The sequence below is a fragment of the Octodon degus genome, unplaced genomic scaffold (genome assembly GCF_000260255.1).
Source record: "Octodon degus isolate 3935 unplaced genomic scaffold, OctDeg1.0 scaffold00006, whole genome shotgun sequence".
NCBI classification, from domain to species: Eukaryota; Metazoa; Chordata; class Mammalia; order Rodentia; family Octodontidae; genus Octodon; species Octodon degus.
In genome coordinates, this window is record NW_004524582.1 from 24,515,922 (window position 1) to 24,529,237 (window position 13,316).

General features: G+C 41.1%; 1 protein-coding gene across 1 annotated transcript in view; it reads left to right on the forward strand.

Annotated features, from left to right (window-relative positions):
* Positions 1-1,672: 1,672 nt before the first annotated feature.
* Bod1l1 (biorientation of chromosomes in cell division 1 like 1) overlaps positions 1,673-13,316 on the forward strand; it is a 51,738-nt gene continuing 40,094 nt past the window's right edge. Inside the window, exons 1-6 of the mRNA XM_012516493.2 lie at positions 1,673-1,738; positions 2,240-2,364; positions 6,773-6,963; positions 7,408-8,022; positions 8,613-8,762; positions 11,979-12,145. Of these exons, the coding sequence (XP_012371947.1) occupies positions 1,673-1,738; positions 2,240-2,364; positions 6,773-6,963; positions 7,408-8,022; positions 8,613-8,762; positions 11,979-12,145 (1,314 nt within the window). The remainder of the gene's footprint in view (positions 1,739-2,239; positions 2,365-6,772; positions 6,964-7,407; positions 8,023-8,612; positions 8,763-11,978; positions 12,146-13,316) is intronic.

A 13,316-nucleotide genomic window follows, 5' to 3' on the forward strand; every position in this document is an offset into this window, starting at 1 on the left:
ATTAGGTAGGCCACAGTAGCCTGGGAGGCCAGGCACTATGTGGTAGGTAGGAGATGAGAATTTTGGAGCAAAATTAGTACAGAAGGCATTGGAGATAGTTGGATCCTAGATATACCCTGGCACCAGCTCTGACAATTTGCCAAAGGAAAGAAAAGTAGGAAACAAAAATTACTGCCTCAGTAGTTCAGATTGGAACTTGTGGAAAAATAAGAATGCTAAATGCATTGTGATAATTTAATCTTGATCAGTGTCAGTGTTAGATTTGGGAATACCATGAAGAATTATGCTGAGGAATCATGGTGGAGGCAAAAATTGGTTTTCGTTCATGTCAATTCAGATAGATGGAGAATATGAGAAATAATTGTGAAGCTTTGCTGTAGAGTAGAAAGCAGACATAAGCACAAATCTGGAAATTGGAAGTGGTGAGAGGCATTGCATAGGGGTGAAACTGATCATTCGGTGTCATGTGTAAGTACCCAGTCATCTGAGAACTATGTTTTTTTTTTTTTAATTTTTATTTATTTGAGAGAGAGAGAGTGTGTGGTGTGTGTGTGTGGCCAGCTCAGCCCACCAGGGGGCGGGGCTGGCTGGCATGTGGTGCTGGGGGATCAAACCGGGGTCCCTGATGCTTTGCTAAGCTTGTTCCAAGTAGGTGCTTTAGACCACTGAGCCATCTCTCCAGCCCCGAGAACTATGTTTTAATTGATTATGTACCAACAGAGTGATAGATCATGTGAAGATGAAAACTGAGGGAGGAAGAGGAGTGGAGAGGTAAATTATCCCCCTTCCCCAACGAACAGTGCAGTACAAGGCTTGCTGAAATAGTATATATATAGAAGATAGCAGGGACATGGAAGAAGGCCATATACACTTCTCTTGGGTGTCAGGATGACTTCATGGGTTAAGATAAGCTCCGGAGATAAGGAGTTTGCCAGATGGACAGTTAGGAGGAACGGTGGTTGCTAGAATGTGAACATTAAAGGTCAAGTGTGAAGGCTGCATTTTGCTGCAGATGTTCAGAAATCATTAAGGGCCCTGAAACTGCCTACACAGATAGCCCTGTGTGAGAAAATGAAAGGCCATGAAAGGTAGGGATGACCCTGAAAAAGTAGAGGTGATCTGACTGCCCTCTTTCTCTGCTCCCCTTACAGCAGGGGTTCTCAGCAGGGCTGAAAGTTCTAGCAGTGCTGCTGTCCTGTGCACTGCAGAATGTTTGGCACCGTCACTGTACCTCACTAGATTCCAGCAGCACCTCCGCAGTTATGACAACCAGAGTGTCTCACGCCTCCCCAACCCTCTGTCCCCTGGGATTGAAATTGCTACTGCTGCCTTCCATCACATTGAACGCCTGGTTTGAGCCATCAATGTGGCACAGATCTTCATCCTTTTTGTGATACTGGGGATCGAACTTGGGACCTTTGGCCTGACCCTTATGCCACGGAGCTATCTTCCCAGCCCGACGTGGCACAGATCTTAGCTGTGCCAGTTATCGCTAACTTTCCAGAGTGTCTTTTTTTTTTTTTTTTTTTGGCAGAACTAGGGATTGAACTCGGGCCCTTGTGCTTGCCAGGCAAGCACTTATTCTACTGAGCTGTCTCCCCGGCCCCTCCAGAGTGTATTTGATGCCTATTTACTCTTGCCCTGTGATTGGTCATCCAGGGGCTCAGCTGTCATGTTGCTGCTCATAGATGTCCTGCTCCTTATTCTGCACTCTGTAGTTTCAGACTTGGTTGGACAGGTACGCAAAGCCTTCCAGCACCTGGCCCTATTCCATGTCTCCAAATTAATTTCTTTACTTTTTGTATTCTCTTCTCCAAATGGATTAGAATCACTAGTTTGCGGTTCACCAGATGCCCCTGCCCATGCACTTTCATATCTATGATGCTCTGCCTACATTGTGAAATTTCTGAACTGATTTTGTAGTTCACATACCACACTCTCAAAAAGACGTGCTTCTGCTTCTTAGCCGTCATTTCATAAGTTAACATTTGGTCATGTTTTATATTCTAATTCTTTGTGAAGAGGTGTGCTTTTCCTCTTTGTGTTCCTTATCTTTAAACAGTTTGACTTAGAGGAATTAGGCAGGATTTGAATGACTATAAATTAATAAAATTGTCATGTGCTGTGAAATTTGGTTGCCATTTTGATAGGGAATAAAGATATTCAAATTCCTGAGACTGGTACCAATAACATGCAACATGGGACCTTGTTGATATGTGTGTTTGTGTTTTCTTTCCAGCCTGCCTACCAAAACCTAAGACAGCGCGTTGACAACTTTGTTGCAAACCACTTGGCAACTCATACTTGGAGTCCTCATCTCAACAAGAATCAACTAAGAAACAATATTAGACAGCAAGTCCTTAAGTAAGTCTCAGAATTCTTGTCCTGGAACAGGCTTTAAAATGTCACATCCTACTTTATCTGAAAGTAGAAACATTTCAGTCTGTTCACCTACAGATGTTGACAGTTTTTGTAGAGTTGGCATGGCTACTATGTGTGATGTATAATGTTGGAGTATAATCTATTCCCGTTTCTTTATTGTTTTGAGAGTCTCACTGTGTAGTTCAGGCTGGCCTTGAACTCACAGTGATCAACCTCCCTAGTGCTGGATTGCAGATGTGTCACTCTGCCTCACTGATCACTTCACACTTCTCTCATAAGCTTTAATAGCATAAAGTTTTGCTGTCTACTTACAGGATTACTTGAAGGAAGAAAATAAGTCTTTAAAAAATCTTAATGCCATAATATCCTTTACATCTTTATTTACAACTTTTCCTGACCCTTAGAGCTGGCTTCATTATTCTTGTTTTATTTACAAATAAAACCATTAAACATCACTGAAGTTAAAACACTTTCCTTTTATATGAAACCAAGTCTTCTAATACAGACCCCCCAAAAAAAAACCTTTTTTTTTTTTCCTTACGTTTTTAATGACTTTGGCTCTGCTATTTAGTGATAATATGGGGGGAATGAGTCAGTTTGAGTAAACATAAAATAAGAGCTGGAATGCTACAAAGACCGTGTGTGTGTAACTTACTCATAAAAGAGAAAGAAAAACCTGGTTTACAGTATTGTCCTTGGTTTTGAATATGACAAGAAGACCCTGGACCCTTGCCCTTTCATTCCTTCGTAGTTGCTAAAGAGCTACTGATCCTCCTGCAGTACTTTCAGGAACATTTTTGAAAATAATGTGGCTTTTAAATAGTTATGCAATCTATTTTATACCTGCCACCTCTTGTCCTGTGGAAATCCATCCAGTGTGAGAGTTCAAGCCACAGGAAGCCCTAGAAGTAAAAATTCACACCTTAACTAACAGACCCATTTCCATTTAGCCCCAGGTAATACTAGAAAGCAGGAAGCTGCAGGCTTAAACTGTGTCTCCTTGTGAATAAGAGGAGCAAAATGAACAATAGCTTTGTTGTCCACATTTTAATGGATGTTTGAGGAACCTGTAAAAGAGTCCAGGTGAGATCAAAAGATGCCCTTAGAGGCTGCATAATAATGCATGTTGGGGAAAAAGTCCAGATGAAGAAGAGATGCGAGAAGTCTCTTGGGTGACCCACAGAGAGGGTTGCTCGCCTCCAGCAGGCCTTCTGGAGACCAATAACCAGGAGAGTTCTGGAATGAGCACTAGGGCAGGCTTATTGACAGCAGCGGCTGCTCCTGGCTGCTCGTTCTCCACCAGTGATTCCATGATTTCTGTAAAAGCATATTGTATAGAATACTGTGTTCATTTTCTTCATATCTTGAAAAATCTGAAATGGAACACAAACTTAATGGTATTTCATGTACTTTTCAGCATAGATCTGTAAGATAAGAAAATGGTCATTTATTTTCTTTAAGGGAACCCAGTTCAAATCTTGTGAAAATCAACCACTGCACTTGTACAGTACCAGCATGAGACGTGTGAGCACAGAAGCGTGTTTAGAGAGGACCAAGAAGTTCTGTGACTGGTAGTGATGCATACTAGAACTGTCCCCTCTTAGGGGGGAGGCACACCTTCACTTAGAGTTACAGTGGAAGAGGAACAGCAAGCAGTCTTCTGCGTAATTTAGGCATTGCTGTTTCCTAGGACCGCCTACATTTCCTTCAACTATGTCTTTTTTTCTTTTTAATTTTAGGGAAGGGTCTAACGGGATGTTCAGGGTCTCACTACTAGGTCAGACTTGTGATCCTCCTGTTTACAGCCTCCCAAGTGCTGGGATTATAGGAGTGCGCCACCACACCCAGTCTCAATTGCCCAGTCTGAATCACAGACTCAGAGCAAGCCCAGGGATAGATCCCCCAATCCACTGAGTTATTTGGCTGGCCCTATAACTGTAATTTTTAAATAAGCCATTTTCATTTAAATTCCTAAGTTTTATACTGCATATAACGTTTTAAAATGTCCTTAAAGGGATTGTTGTGTGTAAATATAATTTCAAAAAGTTTTTCATTCATAATACTTTGAGAAAGTTAACTAAAGTTGAGCCATCTGCAGCTTTTTTTTTTTTTTTTTTTTTTTTGTAGTACAAAATGGTTTAACCCCAGCAATTTCTTTTTTTTTTTTTTAAATTTTATTTATTTATTTGTGTGTGTGTGGCCAGCTCAGCCCACCAGGGGGCGGGGCTGGCTGGCATGTGGTGCTGGGGGATTGAACCCCGGTCCCTGTGCTTTGCTAAGCTTGTTCTAAGTAGGTGCTTTAGACCACTGAGCCATCTCGCTAGCCCTGAGCAATTTCTGATATTTGTATTTATTTTTGTACTGGGGAACTCGGGTCTTGTGCTTGCCATGTAGGCACTTGTGCCACAGAGCTTTCTCCCCAGCCTGATTATATTTAATCATCAAATTTAATTTAATCATTAGGGAAAAACAAGTATTAAGCCACTCATTTTGTGCTGCAGAATCTAAACCTCCTAGATGGCTTTGGATATTGATTTTAGTTGAACAAAATTAACAGAGACAAGGAAGAAATTTAAATAAGAAAATGTAGGTTTCCATCTTTCAGCCTTGCCCTGGAGGCTATCATGGAAGCTTCTCCATTCGGCAGAGCACACTGGCCTCTTCCCAGGGCGGCGAGCCCACCAGGGGCAGTGTGCTCTGTGGCTCTGGCCTTTAGTTTGAGATCAGAGCCGACGTGCATTAATGAGAGGACTGAAGAAGATGCATTCTGTTAGTTTCTAGCACAAGAACACAGGCAGAGAAAGGCTGAACAGTTTAGGAATGCATAAGTTTTATTTTCTATACAGTTTTTACTCATATTTTATGCTTTGGGACTTGTGTGTTAGGAACAGTCAAGATTGCTTCTATTTCTTTTTCTGTTTTAAAACAATCTTAGTCCTAAGATGTGTGTTGGGTTTTCTTTAGTCTTTAGAACTTTAAAAAGCAGGTAACCTACTTTGTGCCTTGTCGGCTCATTTTTCTCTTTGCCCCACATAAGTAGAATTATAGTATCACAAGGCAGCAAGTTGCCTCAGGAAATTAAACTGGAATCCAGCATCCACCCCAGACAGAGCTGCTCTCAAAAATAGCTTGTGTAAAGTATGACGAGAGACCTCGCACCTGAGCTGTGGAGACCACAGGCCTGGAGGCTGGCAGTGACCAGCGCCTTGCCTCGCAGCCACTCGTCCTCCAGGGAGTTCACTCAGTCACTCTGTGCAGTGCACAGTTCAGATCTCACCCTCAGCACTTCCCCGTTGTGTATCTTTCTTTACTCTGAAGACCTTTTCTTCTCTGTATAGAAATGAAAACTGGCTAAAATATCTGAAAAGTTTCTTTGTCTGGCATTACTCACAAGTTATCTTGGGCATGTTCTTATCTCTTTTCTCACAGTAACATATCTGTCAACTTTTTTTTTTGGTTTGGTTTTCTGATAGACTCTTGACCATGTAGTTCAGTCCAGCCTTGAACTTGTTACATATTTCACGCTGGCCTCAGACTTGGATCCTCTTGCCTAGTTTCCCAAGTGCCCCAATTACAAGCACATCCCACCACACCAGCTCAACTTGTATTTTACTGGTTTGTATCTGCCTCCCCAGCTGGAGGAGAGAATGCTGATTCCTAGCTGCAGGGTGGCCTAGCAACCGTTAGGTACAAGACACTTATACCACAGTTGCCTCATAAATAGATCATCCAGTTTTTATATTATGAAGATACTAAAAACCAAGTCAGAATCTTTAAGTTTTGTTTTCTTAAACTTTTTGTTTTAATTTAATAAAATTATACTTGGTCTTAGAAATTCCACTACTTACAAAAGTTATACGATTTTTTTTTTCCAGAATCTGTTATTTTATGTTTAAAACTTTAGCAGTTGTCTGGTCCTACATACCATAGACAAAAGGGGGACAGGAGGGAGACAACTCACTCCCCCCCAACCCCCCTACCCCCGTCTCTCGGACAGGAGCTTTCTTTCTCCCAATAAATATATTCTGTTCATTAAAAAAAAAAAAGGAGGGTAGGAGGTAACAGTAACACCACGACCTGGAAAGTTGATCAGCAAGTGCTAAAAGGGTTTGTTGTAATTTTTCCACCAGCAACACAGCGATTTTTTATTTTTTGGGGGGGGCAGTATAGTAAAGTACCTCCAAAGCAGACAGCCCTCCCTTAAGCACCTTTTTTTCTGCTTGCTTGCTTGCTTGCTTTTTCTTTCTTTCTTTCATTCTTTGGTCTATTCAGATGAGTGAATTAGGGCATTTCAACACTGAACCATATATACTGAATAAGCGTGGTTTATTGAAAAGTAGTATAAATAAAATTATTTCTTTCCCTTTCTGTGAATTATCTTGAATTTCAGATCAGGAATGCTGGAATCTGGTATCGACCGAATTATTTCTCAGGTCGTGGATCCAAAGATCAACCACACATTCAGACCTCAGGTGGAGAAAGCAGTACATGAGTTTTTGGCCACACTCAATCACAAAGAGGAAGCAGGTGGCAGTGCAGTTCCTGCTGATGAGAAACCAGACTCTTCCACCATTACACAAGGTGCTTTGCATTTGCTCTTGGTCAGTTCCCTTGCTTTTCTTCTTGAACCGAGTGTCAAGTTAGGGTATTTGGTTCTCACAGTGTTTCTCTGTTTGGCTGCTCTAGTGAAATTGCTTTAAGTTTCTTAGCTGGCGTGGAGCTGGCGTAGCATTTTGTTTTCTGAAATTAATATAAAATAAAAAGTATTTAAATAATGAAAGATGGGTGTGAATGTTATAATGAAGGGAACAATTGAAATAGAGCCAATGTTTCTGGAAATTAGCCCATTCTCAGATTTTCTGCTGACCTTCCCAAGATATGGTGGTAAGGAAAATTCTGAATAGTACTCTAGTGGTATCTGAAAGCTCGAGGAAACTCATGGTTGGAAGTTGGCAGTCGCATGTAGTATTGATCAGAAGTGTCTACCTGCTGCATAAACTGACTAAAACTTGTCTTTCCTCCAAGGTGTCCCTACTCCTGGCCCCAGTGCTAACGTAGCCAATGATGCCATGTCAATCTTAGAAACCATAACTTCTCTAAACCAGGAAGCTAGTGCTGCCCGGGCCTCAACCGAAATGTCAAACTCCAAGGCCAGTGAGAGACCATCCAAAAAACTCTCCTCCCAGCCAAGCATGGACACTAGCACTGACAAAGAAAGAGCTTCAGAGGACGCAGTCGGCAAAGAAAAGACTGTGCCTGACTGTCTGGGGGAAGGATTGGACACAGCCCCGAAGTCTGAAGAACTCAGTGATCTTCAGGGCCCAGCTGAAGAAATAAAAAATCACATGAAAGAGAATAATAGCTTGATTCTGCCAAATAAGGATGTTCAGCAGGAAAGCAGTGACCAAAAGAATAAATCAGCAGACAAAGGTGAAAAGAAACCAGACAACAGTGATAAAGGAGAAAGGAAAAAAGAAAAGAAGGAAAAAACTGAAAAGAAACTAGATTACTCAAAAAGGAATGAAGATACACTAAAAGTAAAAGATGAAAAACAAGGAAAGGAAAAAGAAGTGGAAGGTGCAAAACTTTCTTCAGAAAAAAACAGTAATAGAGGTAAAACTGTTGAAGGGACAAAGGAAGGTATGTTACAACGCTAAACTGTACAAGTTTTTTTTTAAAGGTTATTTATTTATTTTTATTTTTTTGGTGGAACCAGGGATTGAACTCAGGCCCTTGTGCTTGCCAGGGAAGCGCTTATTCCACTGAGCCATCTACCTGGCCCCTTAAACTGTACAAGTTTAAAGGAAAAGGTTTCTCCTTTGGGTCAGTTGGGCTTCAAACTTTAATAAATTTGTTAAATTTTTCCCCCCAAATTCTGAAGCCTTTGTTCCCTGTGCTAAAAGAGAGAAACATTTATATTTTCTGTCCTATCCTAATACATCTATTCACAGAAAATTAAGCAACTATAAAATTTATCATTTGTCTTGTAATTTCTTCACATACATTATTATCCCATGCAACTTCACTTTGTAGTTGTAGATCTGTCTTTTACTTTTGTGCTTATTATTTACATTATCAATACTGTATTGCTATAGAATACTAGTTTGCCTTTCTATTTGATAATTTGTTTGGCATGGACTTAGAAAAATTTAAATATAGTTTAGGAATTGTGCTTTGAGTATGTTCCTATAACAGGCTGATTTGTTTTCTACTTTATTTCCTTCTAGCAGATTGTTCTTTAGTAGACTCTGATGTGGATGGACTTACCGACATCACAGTTAGCTCTGTTCATACTAGTGATCTTTCATCTTTTGAAGAAGACACTGAGGAGGAGGTTGTCATGTCTGATAGCATGGAAGAAGGAGAGATTACATCAGATGGTAAGACCTTTTCCTTAGCAGTGCCTTCCCTGACTCTTCCACTGAGCATTGTTTGTGCACTCTGGGGCTCAGTGTGGCTTCATGTCAAGAGCATGGGAAGTTATAGTAGAATGATTGTTACTCAGTCCCATCTCCGAGTTTGCCTGTCTCAGCCTTGGTAAATTAGTAGGGCCTCAATTCTCTGTCTTGAAACTTGGTCCCCAAGATGCTTACTATAGGATTTGAGTGAGGTAATGTATATAAACATTTATTTATTTATTTATTTATTTATTTATTTATTGTGTGTGTGTGGCCAGCTCAGCCCACCAGGGGGCAGGGCTGGCTGGCATGTGGTGCTGGGGGATCGACCCGCAGTCCCTGTGCTTTGCCTAGCTTGGTCCAAGTAGGTGCTTTAGACCACTGAGCCATCTCGCCAGCCCCAGAGGTAATGTATATAAACATGCCTTTTGTTTATGTGTATGGAACGTTTGGGGGAAGCATAATACACAAGATAAACCCTCTGGCACCAGTTGCAAATTCAGGGGCCCCCAAGACCACCCTTTGGTTGAATAGTTCACTTGAAGTGTTTAGAGAACTCTGTAAAAGCTACTCTATCACGGATGTGGATTGTTGCATCTAAAGGACTGTGACTAAGATCAGCCAGAGGAAGAGGTACATAGGATGAATCCAAGAACGCTCCAAACAGAAAGCCTCTGGTGGTCCTCCGTACCCTATGGGGTTGTAGTTTTGCATCCGAGTCTGATCATACACCCAAGTGTTGTCAGCCAGGGAAGTTCACCAGAGCCTTGGTGTCCAAAGTTCTTATTGGGGCTCCCCAGATACTAGTAATTGACCGCCTGTGTAGCCAGTAACAGCCTCTGCCCTCTAGAGGTCAGGCTAGAAGCCCCCTCTGTCATATCTTAGGCAGGCTATTTGATTTGCTAGATACAACATTCCCAGGACTTCACAGTGACCCTCGAAACCTAGGCCAGAGGCCACGCCCCTCAGAGCAAGGTGGAATTCATCACACAGTGTGTTTTCCAGCTAACAGTGTTCCAGGGACTGGCTTTGGCCTTCTGTGTAATGATTCTTTAGTCTTCCCCACAGTCCATGGAAAGTATGTCCCGTCCAAAGTCATACATAAGTACCAGAGCAGATTTCAGACTGGCTTATCTGCTTCTAAACAGTGCTGTATGTACTCTTTACCCTGTGACTAAATTCTCCTTTCTGTTTTCCCTGTATTTCTAGGGAAGGGTCTACAGGGTGTTCAGGGCCTCACTACCAGATCAGACTCGTGATTCTCCTCTTTAGGGCCTCACTACTAGATCAGACTCGTGATTCTCCTATTTACAGCCTCCCAAGTGCTGGGATTATAGGCATGCGCCACCACACCCAGTCCCAATCAATCCCTGTCTCAGCACGCCCTGGGGGCAGGGCCAGCATGGCAGGCAGGCCCAGGGATCGAACCCCCAGCCCCTGCTCCTGCTTGCAGGTGCTATTTGGTCAGCCCTCTCCTAACTTTCTTTAGCAATCAGAATAACTGTGTTGTATTTGCAGTTGCTTTTACATACCATCTTGCAGTTCTTACTGTCTTTGGACAGGATATTTTGAGAGAAAATTAAGAGACAAAGTAGAATCTTCTAACACCACAGATGTTTTTCTCAGACTCCAGCATCTTTCATTGCTGTCTTTACATCCATGAGAAACTGAATTACCTGTCTAAAAAAAACAGCAGCCTCCTTCATTGTCTTGCCTGTCCTCACAAGTCATTTGCTAGCGCTCGGGTGGGAAGCACACTCCTTGCCCTGTGAACACTGCTCTCTCTCCCTGAGCTACAGCTCTGATACTCGGTGCTCTGGGCTGCTTTTGGAGGGTTTCTTTGGTTTTTTGTTTTTGTTTTTTTTTTTGAATCAGGGATTGAACTCAGGCCCTAGCACTTGCCAAGGAAGAGCTTATTCTACTGAGCCATCTCCCCAGCCCCTCTGGGCTACTTTCAAATAGGTTCCTTTGACAGGGCTAGCTTTATGCATAATTGAGGCTAAGAAGAAGCAAAGAGATGGCTGTTTTAACTCAGAAAGTAGAGGAAATGAAAACCTTCTTTGAGTTATTTGTTATAAAATAATCTTATTAAAAAAAAAGCTTTTGTCTTGCCCTTTGTCACTTTCTATATCAAATGAAACTACTTATCTTCCTAAGGTAGAGGATTTTTTTTCCATAATTTTATTGAGAAATAGCAATGAGACAGTTTCAAATCAAATTCGTAGGACAGTTCCAATAATTAACACATTGCATACTGCCTTCATAGTGGTTGGTTGTACAAGATGCAGAAATGTCTGTCTGTTGTACAAGATGCAGAAATAGATGTAAATATCCTATTTACAAACTATTAGAACAAATCCCTCTATTCCTTGAATTAAGAGAATGTAGCTATATATCTATTATAACCATTAGTAAAGGATTTTAATGTGTGCTTGGTATAGGAACTTACTGAGTCCTACCTCTCTTGTGAACTCACAGGTAGTCACTAAAATCTCACTTACAGGGCCAGGGATGTAGCTCAGCAGCATGGTGCCTGCCTATCAAGCAAGAGGTCCTGAGTTCAATTTCTGGTTAAAAAAACTATAAAATCTCAGTTTTAAGTAAGTTTGTAAAGCATTAGTATCAAGTCGACTGAGAGATAAGAACTGTTCATCAAAAGAGCATTGCTTTGCCGGGGAGATGGCTCAGTAGGATAAGCACTTGACTGGCAAACGCGAGGATCTGAGTTCAATCCCTGGTTCCACAAAAAAAAAAAAAATTAAAAAAAAAACAAACATTGCTTTAAGCAGTCAGAAGTAAAGGAAAACATGGTGAGGCAGTCCCTACTCCTTGGGTTCCCAGGGTTCCTCCATAAGCAGATTGAAAATGCTGTAAACAACAAAACTTGTGCTTAGATTAGGCCATCAGAAACCACTAGTTACCCCCTAAATAGAGAATTCTTGTCTATGCATACAAGGCAAAGGTCTTGTTGTGTCCTACATGATGCCTGACTTTTGCTTCCACATTCAGCCCATAAAACTTGGTGTTCGCACTGCTAGACACAGAATTCTCTGAACCCCCTTGGTTCTCTGTTTGTATACACAGCTCATGAATCATCTTGTGCCCAAATAAACTCTAAACTCTAATCTGTCTGAAGTTTTTCTTTTAATAACTAATGTGTAATGTCACAGAAGCACTGTTCTTTCTGTTGACTTTCAGATGAAGAGAAGAGCAAACAGAATAAAACAAAAACTCAAACTAGTGATTCTAGTGAAGGAAAAGCAAAAAGCATACGACATGCTTATGTTCACAAACCATATCTTTACTCGAAGTACTACAGTGATTCTGATGACGAGCTCACGGTAGAACAGCGGCGACAGTCCATCGTAAGTCCAGCTGAGCTGTTAACTGTGGTAGCTTCCTACAGCAGGTGAAAACCTGAATACAGTGTAGAGTGCTGGTTTGTGTAAGAAGCAGAGACATGACCTCCTCTTCAGGAACTTGTCATTTCACTAGATGAAGTAGACATACACATGGGCAGAGGTGTTTGTCTCATGTTATTGATAGAAGTGAAAAACTACCCAGGCTCTCGTGTTTCATAGAATGGAAATGTTTGTATCAATATGCATCGAGACTAGAATGTAATATATAGCTATTATCATAAAGTTGATAGAGAAATACAGTCCACATATGGAATGCATATGGAAGGGTTGGAAGACTTAAGATAGATTAATAGAAAGGTTTGATAATTCTTTCAATTGCAAGATAGGTGTGCCTTTGAGTTTATAGTAGGTCTTTATAAAGAAAATTTATCTGTAATTATATATGTATATCAATTTTAAGTTGGCTTACAGTTGAAATAAAATTTTCTGCACCAATATGGGAATAGGGACTACTCATCCTTACAGCATTGTCTCTTGAGAGGATTGTGTGTCTGCAGTGATGTGTCTTAGGGTTTTGGCTCTTAGACTTTCGCCTGTGGACCAGAAATAGGTAGTGGAGTGGAATACTGAATGTGAGTTTTTCAGGGTTTAAAATATGACAGCACAAAGGTCCCACATCCAAAGCCTGGATCCCTAGTGTAATCACCAATTGAAAGTTGCAGTCACTTGAATTTACCTCCTGGCTTTTCCTACCTTTACACACTTGATGCTCAGTGACACCGTTTTTCCATTCATTGGTTCGTTCGTTTGTTTTTTGAGAAAGGGTCTTGATATGTACTTTAGGCTAGCATTGAATTCACTAGGTATTCCAGGCTGTCCTTAAACTCATGGTGCTCTTTCTGCTTCAGTCTTTCAAGTACTGGGATTTCATAGATGTGCCACCGCATCCGGCTTCAATGAAACTTTTGTCACTGTCTTCGTAAATTGAAACAGCCAGTTTGTTAAACCAATTTTTTTTTTTTTTTTTTTGGTTTGTTTGAACTACATTTAGCAAATTATCCCTTTCCATACAGGCCGTATGAGAAAGGAAAAAGTTTCGCATCTTTTTTTTATTCTTCTGGTAGCTCCCAAATTGAAACACACACTTAACATATAAACAAACATACACTTACAC